This window comes from Prunus mume, linkage group LG1 (assembly GCF_029339155.1).
Source record: "Prunus mume cultivar Tortuosa linkage group LG1, ASM2933915v1, whole genome shotgun sequence".
Classification (NCBI taxonomy): domain Eukaryota; kingdom Viridiplantae; phylum Streptophyta; class Magnoliopsida; order Rosales; family Rosaceae; genus Prunus; species Prunus mume.
The window spans coordinates 20,459,702-20,475,335 of NC_142698.1; the positions used below are offsets into that span (position 1 = coordinate 20,459,702).

The 15,634-nt window shown below is 37.8% G+C and overlaps 1 protein-coding gene across 1 annotated transcript; it reads left to right on the top strand.

Moving 5' to 3' along the window:
- The first annotated feature begins 1,301 nt into the window (after positions 1-1,301).
- Positions 1,302-15,489, top strand: LNO1 (Nuclear pore complex protein). Its single transcript, XM_089052473.1, is given in 19 exon segments — positions 1,302-1,738; positions 1,829-2,037; positions 2,446-2,614; positions 3,899-4,045; positions 4,295-4,419; positions 5,016-5,128; positions 5,385-5,485; positions 5,488-5,523; positions 5,805-5,967; positions 6,140-7,202; positions 7,928-8,080; positions 9,904-9,961; positions 10,073-10,206; positions 10,273-10,397; positions 11,682-12,030; positions 12,854-13,052; positions 13,140-14,873; positions 14,919-15,029; positions 15,129-15,489. Coding segments are annotated over 19 exon segments (5,304 nt in total). The 5' UTR covers positions 1,302-1,536; the 3' UTR covers positions 15,242-15,489.
- Positions 15,490-15,634: the final 145 nt, after the last annotated feature.

The window sequence follows — 15,634 nt, forward strand, 5'->3', positions numbered from 1 at the left end:
TCTCAAATCTCCTCCAAATCTGGCCCAAGATAGCTCGTTTTAAAGATAAAAACGTTCCGAACACTTCTCCAGAAGGCCACGAACCCATCTGAGGTCATCTTGGGCTCCAAAACACAATAAAAGCTCAAATCGTCATTATTCCAGCACCGCGCACTGCTCCTTTATTTTATCGCCAGAAAATAACCGCTTGGTAGAAAAGTCTTAAATTTTGATACGATCAAGCCAAGTGACTCACGAACGTCCTCCAACTGGAATTACTCCAAAATTCGTCCATTTGATTATGTTTTGCTCCAGAGGGAGTCGAAAGTCCTATATTGGAAATATAATTCAAAGTATCAAAATTCTTCCAAAATATTAACCAAACTATATTAAAAATGGGGTTAAATATATAATATAAAATATGAGCATCAAGTACTTAAAAAAAAATTTAAAGAATCCCAAAATATTAAACATAGGAAAAAAAAAATTCACATGATGGAAGGTGTTTTGACGTCTGCTAGGTCTTGACATATATTGGTCTTTTCGCGGGTAGAGTTTTGATTTTAATAGGAGAGAAAAAAAAAAGAGAAAGAAAGGGTATTTTGGCATTTAAAAAAATTAAATATGGGTATTTTCGGCATTTTAAAAGTTTCATTAAAGGAAAGTCTTCCGTGTTTTTGTCTCTACTTTTAAGAAGAAGCACCTCTCAAGTGCTTTTAAAACCACTCCAAGTGCTTTTGGATCTCACCCAAAGCGCTTTTGCAATTTTTGACAAACACCATTTTTAAAAGATAAAAGCGCTTTCACCCATTTAGAAGCGCTTTTCGCTATTCCAAACGAGCCCTAACATATGTTTCTGCATAAAGCACTTTGATTTTATTAAAAATTTTGAGGTTCTTCTAGCATAAGCACTCAGAGAAAAATCACATTTTGAGAAGAGTTTTCTACAAAAACAATCCTAACACATGGATATATTGACATTAATTATTATTTTAGAACCAGCACAGCTTCATTTCACAACTTCATTGCCCATGAAAAAACCTCACTTCCCCTTCTTAAGTTTGATATAAATATTCACCAAAAACAAAAGTTTGGTATAAATAAATAAAAATGTTCGTACACCTGTAAAATTCTTGCTTGTTAAAATAAACGATGTTCAAAACTGGGCAGATATTTAAGTAAATGTTTTGTATACAAGATGATGATAAAGAGAATTGAATACAAAATTTAGAGTGCATAAGTAATTATTTTTAATCACTTCTAAGCAACAAATCCATTGCTTTCACTGATAAATTTGGTGACTGTAGCAACGATGTGGGAATTTGTGAAAAGAAATGAGAGCGGGTGTAGTCAGCATTTTGGGGTTCGAATTTAAATGAATAGAAGAGCCCTGCGAAAAATTAAGTAGAAAGCGGTTGATGATCAGTACAAGGTTATTATTGCGTTACTCATTAATTATACACGAACATCACGTTGGTCGGTCAGTCAGCGTTCCCGCCCATACTCATCAGAGTTACTGTTGGTGTTAGGGTTTCGACCAAGAAGAAGGGAAAAAAAATGTCTGATGATGCGAAAATGATTAAAGTAGAAGAAGAAATTGAAGGAGAGCGTGTGGGGTCGAACGACTACATTTTCGAAAGGATCGGCGAACCCGTCCCAATTCAGCGTGATGAATCCTGTTTCGATCCCCAAGGCAGTCCCTCCCGGCCCCTTGCCGTCTCCGAGAAACACGGCCTCGTGTTTGTTGCTCATTCCTCTGGTCAGCTTCTCGGTTTCTAACATCGAATTGATTACTTTCTGATTTGCACCAAACAAACAAACAAATTTTGATGTTGTTGTTGTTTCTTAGGATTTTGCGTTGCGAGGACCAAAGATGTTATGGCTTCAGCTGCTGAGATTAAGGAAAGGGGAAGCTCTTCTTCTATACAGGAGCTAAGTGTTGTGGATGTTCCCCTTCCCAACCTCAACATTCTCGAACTCTCTACCGATAGTTCTACTCTTGCCGCTACTGCTGATGCGAACATTCACTTCTTCTCGGTTGATTCCCTTCTCGATAAGGTGCGTTTGCTTGGTTTCACTTCATCATTCTCTGTTTACCTCTATTGTGTTCTTGGTTTGTCTCGGTGGATTGTGACATTTTGACGCTCATCTCAACTCTATAAACTCTATTGCCTTTTCTCCATCATTTAGCATCACCATTTACTTCAACTTGGGCATGCGTAATTTGAATTTTAGGAAAGAGTGCATGGCTGTTTAACACTTCATGCCTCTGATCGTCCTTGTTATAGAGATGAACTCCCTTAGAGTTTTCCACCTGCAAGTGTATTTCTAATGAACCCCTCAATGTTGCATCTTCTGTTTGTTTCACCTAACCCGTGGGGACTTTTACAATTTCTAGAACATTTGCTTTACTGCAAAATACAGTTTTTGTTTATTCCTTGTTTGTTTTCTTCTGTCATTATGCAGGGTCTAAAACCATCTTTCTCTTGTTCGCTCAATGAATCCAGCTCTATCAAGGATATGCAGTGGACGAGGAAACCTGAAAACTTTTATGTGGTTCTTTCGAATCTTGGGAAGCTATATCATGGAACAGTTGGTGGCCCTATGAAAGATGTGATGGACAATGTTGATGCTGGTAATTTTTTTCCCCACTTCTCTTATGCAATCTTTGAGGCACATCTTTTTTATGGCACTTGTGTCCATATGCATATGATGAGCAGGTTCATCTTGCCTACTTACTCCAGAGTTCATTGTAAACTTGCCTACTTACTCCAGAGTTCATTGTAAATTTACTGCATTAAGGAGCATTACAGCATTTGTGTTCAAGCGCTCATACTTTACAGTTTACATGCACACACAGCTGCACACACATTGTGTGCTTTATCAAATATGTGCACACGCACGCAAACAACAATCTTTCCCATTTGAGTTATCACAAAAACTTACAACTTGCGGGCAATATGACTGGAACAGAAAATTTGTGACATATGGAAATGATAGAAGCAGCTGCGCAGGCATTAGACTTTATCAGTTTCTCTTATTTAAAAGGGCCATCTCCTACCACTAAAGTTGAATTTAGTAGGCAGATAAAAAAATGCTCCTAATCTTTTATTATTGTTGCATTAAGTGGCTGTTTTCTTGACCAAATCAAGAAAGAAAAAAGTGGTTGTTCCGAAGAATTGAATCTGTGAAATTGTGACAACCTGAGATATTTCACCATCACAAGAAGAGACCCTAATTGTCTTTGGAATTCAAAGCCTATAAATTAGGAAATCAAAATTTCAACTCTCTTGCACACCAAAGAAGAGGTGACTTGGTCTTCACACAGGGAAGGCATAGTTTAGTTATTTCAAGTAAGCATACTAATCAATTAGATTTACTTAAAACTAAAACTAAACGAGATTGTGTGCCTTGAGCAACATGGGATGCCCCCATGCATTGAAGTATTATCGAGTAGAAAAAAGTTTTGAAATGTAAGGAAAAAAGAAAATATAAGAAGAAATACAGTAGTTGGAGTTGTGTCCACTCTCCATCAGGAAATCATTCTTAAAGAATTGTCTTTAGTATCAAATTTGGTTGAAATGAATTGTCCGATCTCTTCATTTGAACTTGAAGCTTGCACTTCCTAAGTGGTAGAGCAAAATTGTAACCATGGGCGCATCAAGTAGGTGGATCTTATATTTTTGCATAAGAGAGGTGAATTTGTTGCATGTTGAAAATTGCTCATTTTAGTTATTTGAATTCACCATGACTGCATATACTTGAAGGATAAGCCATGTACTACTGCTCTTTATTTCAGTTACATAAAGTTTGTTATGAATACAGTATTAAAATGGAATTCCAAAGAATAAGAAATTATCAATTATATTCTTTTACATATGTGCAACTAATGCTTATTTTGACTTGTGTTTTATCATAGTTGGATGGAGTTTAAAAGGAAAACTAATTGCTGTGGCAAGAAGGGATATTCTTAGCATTCTATCATCTAACTTCAAGGAGAGGTTGTCAATGTTAATTTCGTTCAAGTCTTGGACTGAAGATTCCAATGCGAACTGCAGTATAAAAGGTATGTTACGTTGTATGGTTACATTTCCATATTTTGTTTTTCTTTGTAATGTTCCGATCTGTATTAGGAATTAATGACTTTGATGTCCTAGTTCTTTGTAATGTTCCGATCTGCATTGTCCTAGTTCTTTGTAATGTTTTATACGTGGACATGATTTTGATGTCTTTTTTATTGAAGCAAGGCCATTATTATACAAAAAAGATTAACCATTATCAACCTCTGAAACTAAAGTGTTTCCTGAATCATCAGTGGACTCTATCAGGTGGGTTCGTCATGATAGCATCATTCTAGGATGCTTTCAACTTACTGCAGATGGAAATGAAGAAAGTTACCTTGTCCAAGTGATAAAAATAAAAGATGGCAAGTTTGCTGATGTAAGTAATTTTTTTTAAAAAAATTTGTCTTTTTAACTCAAAGGATTTTCTATCTATTCCTGTTTATTACTTTTAATGGATATCGCCCCTCCCTTTTTGTTGACTCTAAGTAGTGCCATCACATCTAAATGAGATGTGTTACCTCTGTATGTTTGTATCACAGTATGATAACTTAATTATGTCTAATACTGGTTCACTCTTATAAAGTGAAAATGCGCTTATTGAAGTTTGGATTTCAAGTTGAATTTGGTCTGCAGAATTATTAATAATTTTCAAACGTCATATGACTTTTTTGTGTAATGACCTACAGAAGGTTGCGTATATCCATGGATGAGCGGTAGGAATTGATAGATTATGATCTGAATCTTGAGTGTTAAATATAATAAGTGGCTTTTCATTTTAATAGTGCTCTGAAATGTGGGTGTATTAGAATCAGAAGGTTAGATTCACATATAAGTAACTTAAATTATGAGGGGAGTATGTGAATGCATAATAAATAAGAAGCAATTTGATCTTCACATTAATTTCCTTAAAGTATATTGTAATTTCTTCTATATAAAAAAGTATGGCCTAACTTTGTGAGACGTATCTTGTAGGGTTCTTGCAAGCCAGTTCTGATACCTTTCTATGATTTGTTTTCGGAACTCATTGATGACATTCTGCCTTCTGCTAGTGGCCCATATTTGTTATTGAGCTATTTGGAGCAATGGTAGGCATTTTTATTTGATATCCCCCGTTCTTGTGTGTATTTAATTTTTTTGAGTAGTTCTTTGCAGCTAATGGGTCTGTTAATAATTTGCTAATATCTCCCTTTTTTGTTGCAATTCATATTCATGTTGCATATGTTCTAATGAATGTGGTTCTTTAACTTCTTATGCGTTGTCTTTTCCATCTTTCTTATATGTACAAAATTTATATTTGATAGAATGCTGATAGCTAACTTATTTCTTTGGTAATTATTACAGTGAACTTGCAATTACTGCTAACAGGAAGAACGTGGATCAACATATTGTGTATCTTAGCTGGTCGCTTGGAAATGAGAAGAATGAAGTTGTAGTTGTTGATATTCTCGAGATAGTTTGCTACCAAGGATTGAGCTTCAAGGTTCTCAAAATTGTAATTCACTTAATGTTTAGGCTAACAGTAATGTTTAAATAGCTGAAATTTGCATGATTGTGAAGAAATGTTAGTGATTACCCTTGTGACATCATAATTAGTTTTCATTCTAGATCTGGTAATAAATAAATATGGCTCATATCACTCCATTTTCGACCCTATAATGGTGTCACATGCATCACCAGTTCATTCATTTACATTATTTCACATGTTTTAGTTTTTTGGTTATGGTTAAGTTAATTTGTGCTTGCTTGTGCCCCTTGTTTCAGAAAATGATGATGAAAATTTGATACTGGGGCTCTGCGTAGATAAAATTTCAAGAAGTGAGAAAATTAGTGTCCGACTTGGAGAGGAACAGAGAGAACTCTCACCATATTGCATTCTTATGTGTCTCACGCTTGAGGGAAAACTAATCATGTTCCATGTTGCCAGGTAGTTTCGTGTTTTCCTAATTCTACAATCATGTACAAGTGTCACATGGTTCTTTATTGCTCACTAGCTCTTTAAGTTGGCCTTTAGTGGTTCTGCACAGCCTGAGGATTCTAGTTTCTAGAACCTACTATATAGCTATTTGTATTAACAATTGATTTGAAATTTTCTGCAGTGTCAGTGGAATTACAGTTTCACCTGCTATTGTTTCTGCTCTTTCTGACAAGGAAGAGGAGGAAGAGGATTCCACTGCATTGGTACCGGTAGAAGGTAAGTCATCTAAACCTTCTTCCTGGCTGGGGAAGGAACAACTTGAAAAGGTTTCTATGGATGCTCCATTGGGTATTGAGAACAGAAAAGAACTTGACAGAAATGTAGGCCTTGATTTTCATATAAAAGATGGCATAAAGTCTCTTGATGTAAATGAGACTTTGACGTCTGAGTTTGTTACTAATCAAACAATTAATAAAGAAAGTACCAACAGTAACAAGAAAGTGGAGCCACTGACAAATTCTCAATCATTTGAAGCTGATGGGCAACAAGAAGTTATTGTCCCAAAGCGCTACCCGGACAAAAATGGGAACCAATTACAGTTTCCGGGACTGGAAAACAGAAATATAAGGCCAGCATCTACTAATGCTTCTCTCCAAGGGGTGCCTGGTCATGCGTTCAGGGACTTAATCAAAACAGAAACTCAAAAAATTGCTGGAGTTGGAACTGCTGTAAAATCCACTTTAAAGGATACACATAAAAGTTTTGAGACAGTGGAGGGATCTCCAGGAAAATTGGAGTCAACAGGTTTAGAGGGTGTTTCATCTCAGTCCTGGTCAAGTGGAAATGTCATATCATCAAAGGACGCTGATGTGAAATCTCTACTTATGCCTTCAAATTTTATTGAAGGCAGCAGATCTGGAAATGCTAGTCAAATTGTTGCTCCTATAGATGCTTATGGGAAACCTTCTGGAAAACCGCTTCATTTCAAGAATATTTCTGGTTCATCAACTTCAGTCAACTTTTCTGATAGGCTGACGGAGAATGGGGGACAAAGGCCATCAGCTGCGGCTGGAAATATAGTATCACTGCCTTCCATTTCTAGCTCCCTAATGTCATCACAGGAAAGTTTTTCTGTCAGAAAGTCTCCCAACCACAACATTTATCCATCCAAGGAAAGTTACAGTGATCTAGCCCCGTCGAGGAGGCTGAACTCTGAACCAAATTTATCAAAACAATTTGGAAATGTAATGTACTTGTCTATGGCCCTCCTTTTCAAACACATCCCAGCTCTCTTATTTATTTCAATTCGTTAACGTCTCTGAAACTTAACAAATTATCTAAATGTGGAGAATAAACAAAGCAATGTTGGAACTTAAATTTTTCCGTTATGCACACTTTACTATAGAAATTTTATGCTAAACTCTAGGTGGTCTTATCCATTGTTATTGCTTATGTGCTAACATATTTTAATATCAAATTCAACTGCTTGCACCGTTCAGACGTTTTACCCTATTGTTTGTAATGCTCCCTTTTCTTTGGTTTGTGTTGCATATAATGTGCGGTCGGTTAGGAAAATAGAATTTTTTATGATAGGGAGTTTCCCTTTTTCTTGGTACAGGATTAGATTTCTTGTGTTCTTTTGGGCGTCCTTGTCTAAGCTAATAATGCCCCTTCACTGGTATTCATCATCATTTGGCAGGTGTTTTCTATTAATTGTTACTCTGCTTGTTATGTGTTTGTAAATTCTTTTCCTTTTGTATCATTGTTTTTTTTCTATTAACTTATGCATTTCCTGTATAAATGTAATCTGTGTAGGTTACTGCATCTTTGTTTTGGTTATTAGACTTTATATTTATACACACACACGCACAATCGTTTGTTTTACTTCGCTATTGGCTGCTTGTGGAATGTTCTGGAGGCTGAATTTGATCATTTTCAGAGCTCTTAGTCTTTCTCTTTTTTCATCCAGATCAAAGAGATGACCAAGGAGTTGGATATGCTTCTACAATCTATTGAAGAACCAGGTGGTTTCAGGGATGCCTGCACTGTTAATCAGATAGGGTCCGTTGAAGAATTGGAGAGAGGCATAGGGACTCTATCTGACAGATGCAGAAAGTGGAAGGTGATGTTTTGTACTTAATTTCTGGAGTTTTTTTGTCAAATCACTTTCATAAGTTTTCTTTGTTATTTCGTATTCAGAAAGTATTTTGAGAGGCTGTGCTGACTGTAGCATTTAATTGTGTAGCATTCCCACCTCTATATAAGCCAAGTCTACAGTCTTGTCATTCTGTGGTAGGATACCATAAGAGAAATCAGCTAGGAAAGCTTAAAATAGAGGTGAGAATGACCAAGTAGAACATTTGCCTCCATTTAAATTATAGTTCGTCTAAGAAAGAAGCTGCAATTTTGGCAATGAAAATCCTTCTAGTTAAATGCTGTAGGGTGAAGTGAATTCAAGAGATGCTAGCCCACAAATTAAGCTCCCCCTCATTAGAGACAATAAATTGAAATGATATACAAATGCAACAATGAGATTCAAAGCATACTGGCCCAAACAAATTGAAGTCCTAGAACTCTGCCTGTTTCTGTGTCTTCTTCTTTTCTTTTTCTTTGATAGGAAACAAAATGTCATTGAATGAAAAAAGAAAAAAGAAAAAAAAGTGTACAGCACAGTGGACAACATATCCTCTGGGCTTAAAACCAGGTATATCATCAGAAACAGCATTATTCCAATTGGATACAACAAGGGATACATCATTTACACCTGTATAAAACTAAATCACAGCTGCATAATATTGCATGAAAAGAACTATCCTTAAATTCTGAAGAAACTGAGAACCATGATGATGCCGAAAAGCAAACCCTTTACCATACGTGGCCAAAAACACACCCTCAAAAGATCTTCTGTTCATCTCCTTTCAAATAATCCGAAAATAACCATCACTGAAGTGATGCTTCTGTAAGCTTCTTCTATAAGTGACAGTGAGCTAAAAAAACTGCCCTTCCAGTTATTATACAGGCTCTTCTACTTGCACTTTGTGTAGTAACTCACCATGCCCATTTTAACCAAAACTTAAACTCTGTTATCAACTAGTAAAGCCTCTGATGCAATTCCATTATAAGCTTGAATTTTCTTGACCAATTCCAAACCATAGCAAACGGAGAACGATCCTAGATTATGTTCGATCTTTGAAGAACTCCTATACATCAAGAGACTAAAGCTCACGAACCCGAAGATAAGAATCCAAACTTAAAACCTCGGGGACAAAAAATTAAAAGGGAAAACGTAGACTGGCAATGGATGAGAGACTAGTCTGTGATTTTTCAATTTTCGGGCCCTGCAAACAACACTTAGACATATTAGAGGGCTTAGGGTCACATCAGAAAGATGATAAAGCAGTGCCAACTGTGCAATCGTGCCAATCCTTCACCAATTAAAGGATCTCTAAGTACTTATTATATATTCTGTATTTGTGAAACAAAAACCTGTCCATCTTGTGCAAATTATGAGAAATTAGCATTGCTGACTTCTTCTATACTAATTAAAAATCTCTCAATTCTTTGTTCTGATTTTTTCCCTAAAAAAGAGAGCACTTCTATAACATCTATTTCCGTCTAGGTTGTTCCTGGCTTTAAATAATGTAGACCTTTGCAAACCATCATCCAGAACAAATAAACCTTGTCTGTCGTTTGAAGTTTTTTCGTCCCTATTTCTTCTACCCTGTATGTCCTGGCCTAAATTTTAGTGAATTAAAAATATGCTTATGATTTACTGTTCATTGCCAAAATTTTGCAGCATTTGGTAGTAAAATAAAATCCTGCATTGCAACCAGAGATCTTAAATTGGATGCTTGTCATTTGGCAGTACCACTTGACTTTTCCATTCTCGAGTTTCTTACGTCATGTTATTATTGTTTGAATCTCAGTTCTATTTGTACTTTGCAGAGCATTATGGATGAACGACTTCAAGAAATTGAACATCTTCTTGACATAACTGTACAAGGTATTTTTAATATGCGGATTTTTCATGTCATGAGTCGAATGCTTCCAATTTATACATGTAGGAAAATATAGATTGTTCTTGAATTGGGCAATTGATTGTTCTATTGGTCAGTATTGGCAAGGAAAATATACATGGAGGGCATTGTGAAGCAAGCTTCTGATAGCCGATATTGGGACTTCTGGAATTGTCAGAAGTTGAGTTCAGAACTTGAGCTGAAGCGGCGACATATTTTAAAAATGAATCAGGTAATTCATCATTTGATTTTTGCAGCCTAATGTTTAATCACTCTTACGTATTACTTTCTCTTTCAGGATTTGACTGACCAATTAATTCAATTGGAAAGGCATTTTAATGGCCTTGAACTTAATAAATTTGGTGAAAATGCTGGAGCTCATGCGGGTCGAAGAGCTTTGCAGAGTCAATTTGGGCCTTCAAGGTAGATTAAATTTACTTTATTGGCATATGTAAACATAAGAGATTGAAAGAGTTCTGCTATTTTCTAATGCCTTCTTTTTAATGTAAGTAAGATGAACTGACTAAATTAAAGGCACAATCTGAATTCACAGGAAGGCTACAAGCTGAACACCTCAAAAGAAAAACCTAAAATCAAAGAAAACTAGAAGGACCTTAATTGAATAACTTTTACATTCACCTGTTTATAGAACTCATGAAGGTTTAAAGGTAGACTTCAGCTTAGTCATGGAATTTCCACATCTCCAATAGCATTTTCTTCCTCCATAAACACCACATGACTCACAAAGGCATCAGAATCCACAATGAGCTATTCCAATGTGTACTGATTCAGTCCTGTCAGACAGTAAACAAAGAACCACTCGCGCTTGCACAGTTCCCTGCCACTTAACAGTGAAGTAGAGACTCTCCATTGTCAGATTTGAGGCACCAACCTGTAATGTATGTTTATGTTTCCGTGCCTCAAGAATTCCATCCAACACTGCTTCCCAAACATACAGCCAGCTCTGTAAGCAGCTAATCCTTCCACCGCATAGAGGATCTAATAAGATTGACATCAATGTTCCTTCTTTGCGAAGAAACCACCTCATCACCACTGTTCTACTTGCCTTCACTAGACACGCCAAGTGTAGTTTTTATGCCACAGTTTTTAACTTCCAATCATGACCATACAAATAATAGTTGTTGTCTATCGCATTTGTAGCTTTTAAGTACCACCAATGCTAAGGGTACAAACAGGCTAAATTGAGGGCACTTTGGAGTGTGCAGGCTTGACTTGCTTGGTTTCTAATTGAAATCTTGCCAAAACTCTAGCATAGCTTAACCTTGAAAGCTCAGCTCCTTTACTTTGAACTCCCAAACTTGACCTCTGCCCAAGCCGGAAATTATGAAAGCTTCACTTTAAAATGTATATTCAAGGATGTATTATTGTGACTGAAAAATATAGATATCTTTACATAAGCAATCAACCCTGCAAGCACTGAGCTTTAAGCAAGCGGCTGAGCTTGTTTTCACACCTAATTTAATGCAACATCTCCATGCCAATTCAGCATTAATGACTTTTATTTACGATATGTTTGTACATTGTATGCTTATATAATTATTTCTCACCGGGATAGAGCACCCAGACCTGTTCCAACTCGCAATTGAGATACTAATAGCCTGAGTATAGAGATAAGGTGGTTTTGTTTTAGCTTTCTAAAAATTTCGTATTCTGTAATTATAACTTTACTGAGGTATCTCTCTGCAGACACATTCAATCCTTGCATAGTTTATATAGCACAATGACGTCTCAATTAGCTGCTGCTGATCATCTTTCTGAGTGCCTCTCGAAACAAATGGCAGCACTGAAGATAGAGTCACCTTCCGTAAAAAAACAGAACGTAAAAAAAGAGTTGTTTGAAACAATAGGGGTTCCATATGATGCCTCTTTCAGTTCCCCTTCCCTAGGTGCTACAAAAGTTGGTGGTACGCCGAATGAGATATTATCATTTTCTTTGGGTTCTGCTGCTTCTAAAGATCAGCCCAGGAGAAATGTGAATGCCATAAAGAATTACGAACCAGAAACTGCAAGGAGGAGGAGAGACTCACTGGACAGGGTAATGATTCCGTGGATTTCTGCGTGTTTCCTGAATAGAAATAAGCAACTTTCTGCTTGTAATTTTGTATCAATTGTGATCAATGCTCGATCCAGGCCCAACTCCTTGTGTGGTTAGCCTAATGTTTGTCAAATTTGTGCTAAATCTACCATAGTAATTGGACATATCAGGGTTGTCTTACAGACGTACATATATTTACATAGATGTATATGTATACACACACACACACACATATGTAAGAGTCCTGCCAGGCTCTCTCACTCTTCCCCCCCTCCTACCTACCCCAGGTCCTGTAATATAATATGTTATATGCTTGTGAATTATTTGATTCAATGTTTCTTAAAAGTAATTGCTTTACTGACTGGTGATAATTCAAACTTTGCAAGGGTCGTATAGAGAGGTTTGATTTGATGGGTGAGATTCTCAGATTTGAGAGAAATGTTCATTTCCATCCCCTTAGAAATACATATCCCAGGGTTATTCTTATTTCTCCAATCAGTTGAAATTTGTGGTTTAGGGCTTAGGGTTCCTCATTAAAAGTTTTTTTTAAAGGAATTTGAGGGACATAGAACTCTTAGAGTTTTCAGATTTGTTGTCTCGGATCAAATGATGCTGAATAATGTTGATCTAGATTTTTAGCATATACAATGATTTGGAAGAATTTGACTTGAATGTGATGTTTTCGTTTGATGCTCGTAGGTCATTTGGATGGGCTTGATGTCCATTGTTCTTGTAACCTACTTTTCTTTTTTGGATAAATGTTTGTCTTATCAACAAAATTTGCAAGACTCATGTGTGCATTCTTTTTTTGGTCATGATCAAGAGCTGGGAAGATTATGAGCCTACAAAAGCAACTGTGAAAAGGTTGCTTTTGCAAGAAAGTGGCAAGGAAAGCACAAGTAGATCATCCTTTCCCATTGATAAGCAACACTTTAGCCCTCGCCTGCTGGAGGGATCAGCCATTACTGGCCCAAGGGATCACATAAGCCCTGCAACCTTCTTGCATCCATCTGAAAACAGAGGTGAGCCAGAACCAGAAAGTTCTCTGATTTTGTTGTTATTAGAATACACCCACTGATTGTTGCTCTTGCATGCGAACATATTTTTAGCAGGCATTCAGGGTACGCATCTGAAGCAGCCTTTTCAGAGCTCAGAAACTCCATTTGTTCGGGCTAAGGAACTTCAGGGACCATTACAACCTACTGGGCTGACGTCTCCTATAATGCAAGAACACAAAATGTCATCAGCATCCCAATTGTTGCCTGCAGGTTGGCAAAGTTTTGCAAGGGAACCTAATATGACAGCAGAAAAATTTGGCAATGGCATTCCATATATTGAGAAGTCCGAGTCAGATTCAGTGAAAGAAAAGTCTGTCATGCAATCAGACGCTAGTCAGAAACCATCCGTTTCTTTGGTTCCTACACAGACACCATCATTGCTGAAGAAACCAAATGATATGCTAAATTCATTTGCCAAAGGTACGCTTCCAAAACAAGAGAGTGTGAAGGATAGGCCTTTGACCGCAACAGTTCCATCTATTGAAGCTGGGAAAAAACTGAATTTTTCATTGTCTTCCTCGTTTGCTGTTCCTGTGGCCACTAGCCAGCCTGGAAAGGTTGACCAGCCTGATGCTGCAACAAGCAAAAGCCAGCCTGGTAAAATTTTACCTTCTCCCACATTCTCAATGTCAGTTTTGACACCCTCATCTCCAGTATTTAGTTCATCATCAGCACCTCTATCTCCGTTATCAATTTCACCATCAGTCATGATGCCTTCAAACAGATCTTTGGATAGTTCTAACACTACTGCAGATGTGAGTAAGCCTGTATCAACATCGTCATTGTCTTTTCCCTCTCCAATTGTTTCTTCTCCTAGTTTTTTCTCTTTTGATGCTTCAAAACAACTGGTGTCCTCATCTTCCCCATCACCTGTGACAAATTCAACATCAGAATCTTCTAAAACAGAGATCCAACCTTCTTTAAAAACAGACAAGAATGCTAATACTATATTGCCACCTCAGGAATGTGGGCCTTCCACAATTGAAACTAATTTGAAGCTTAAACCTTCAGTATCATCTCCCCTCACAATTGAAACTTCAACAGGACTGGCATCTGGGAGCCCGGCCAGTTCAAACAATACTGCAGGTCCTACAAATAATGTGAGAATGAATGCTCAGCAAGAACAGCCGTCTGCCGGACATTCTCCATTCCCAACACTCCCAACTTCAGGGAGTGTTACTGGTGGAAGGACTGATGGGTTTGATGTACAAAATGCACAGGAGGATGACATGGATGAGGAGGCTCCAGACACAAGCAGCACAACTGAACTTAGTTTGGGAAGCCTTGGTGGGTTTGGGCTTGGCTCTGCCCCTAACCCAACAGCTCCTAAACCTAATCCATTTGGTGGATCATTTGGCAATGCAGGAACAAATGTGACTTCTCCTTTCTCCATGACTGTCCCTAGTGGAGCTAGTGGAGAGCTGTTTCGGCCTGCATCTTTTAACATCCAATCTCTACAGCCTTCTCAATCATCTCAGCCAGCAAATTCCGGTGGGTTTGCTGGTGGCTTTGGCACTGGTACTACTGCCCAAGCTCCCAGTCCGAGTAAGTTTGGCCAGCCAGTACAGGTTGGACCAGGGCAGCAAGCATTAGGGTCAGTTCTTGGTACTTTTGGACAGTCGAGACAGCTTGGTACTAGTCTACCAGGAACCAGTTTTGGATCACCCGGTGGTTTTGGTGGTGGCATTGCGGGAACTAATCCCACTGGTGGCTTCTCAAGTGCTGCTACTGGAGGGTTTGCTGGTGCTGCTTCTGCGGGTGGCGGGTTTGCCAGTTTGGCTTCAGGTGGTGGTGGGTTTGCCGGTGGTGGTGGTGGGTTTGCAGGTTCAGGTGGTGGTGGGTTTGCTGGTGCAGGTTCAGGTGGAGGGGGTTTTGTTGGTGCAGCTTCAGCTGGTAGTGGTTTTACAGGAGCTGCTTCTAGTGGTGGACTTCCTGCGGCTGGTAATCTTTTTTCTTTTCTTTTTTCATTGATGCTGATGTAAAATCCTTATCTTTTAGAAAGCTGTTGAGCTGACTTGTGTCATGGATAAATATGCTCAGGTGCTGGATTTGCGGCATTCGGTGGTCAACAAGGATCTGGTGGTTTCTCTGGTTTTGGTAGTGCAGGAGGAACTGGAAAGCCTCTGGAGTTGTTCACACAGATGAGGAAGTAACCATTAGAAAGTCTGGACAAAATCTGAGACTGATGTATTTTGTTGATAAAAATTGAACTTGATGAAGGGCTACATGTTGAAAATCATATGAACTTTAATTGAGAAACTTGTTTTGGGTTATGGGTTACGCCAGCTTCCCGTTGTGTGGTTCGTATTTCCTTGTCATACTCTATTGCAACGATACCAATTGTAAGTGGATGCTTGGGCAATTTAAGCGGGCGGAATGCATCCACTGCTTTTATTTCTAATGTTCAACATTACATGGCATCTATGGTTATGCGATGGCAGTACGGTGCTCAACATTATTTTCCTTTGTAAGATGGCTTATTATCACAAAACATCCCTAAGGTTTACGAAACTGTCAGATTGCATCCTTAATTATTTTTTTATCAT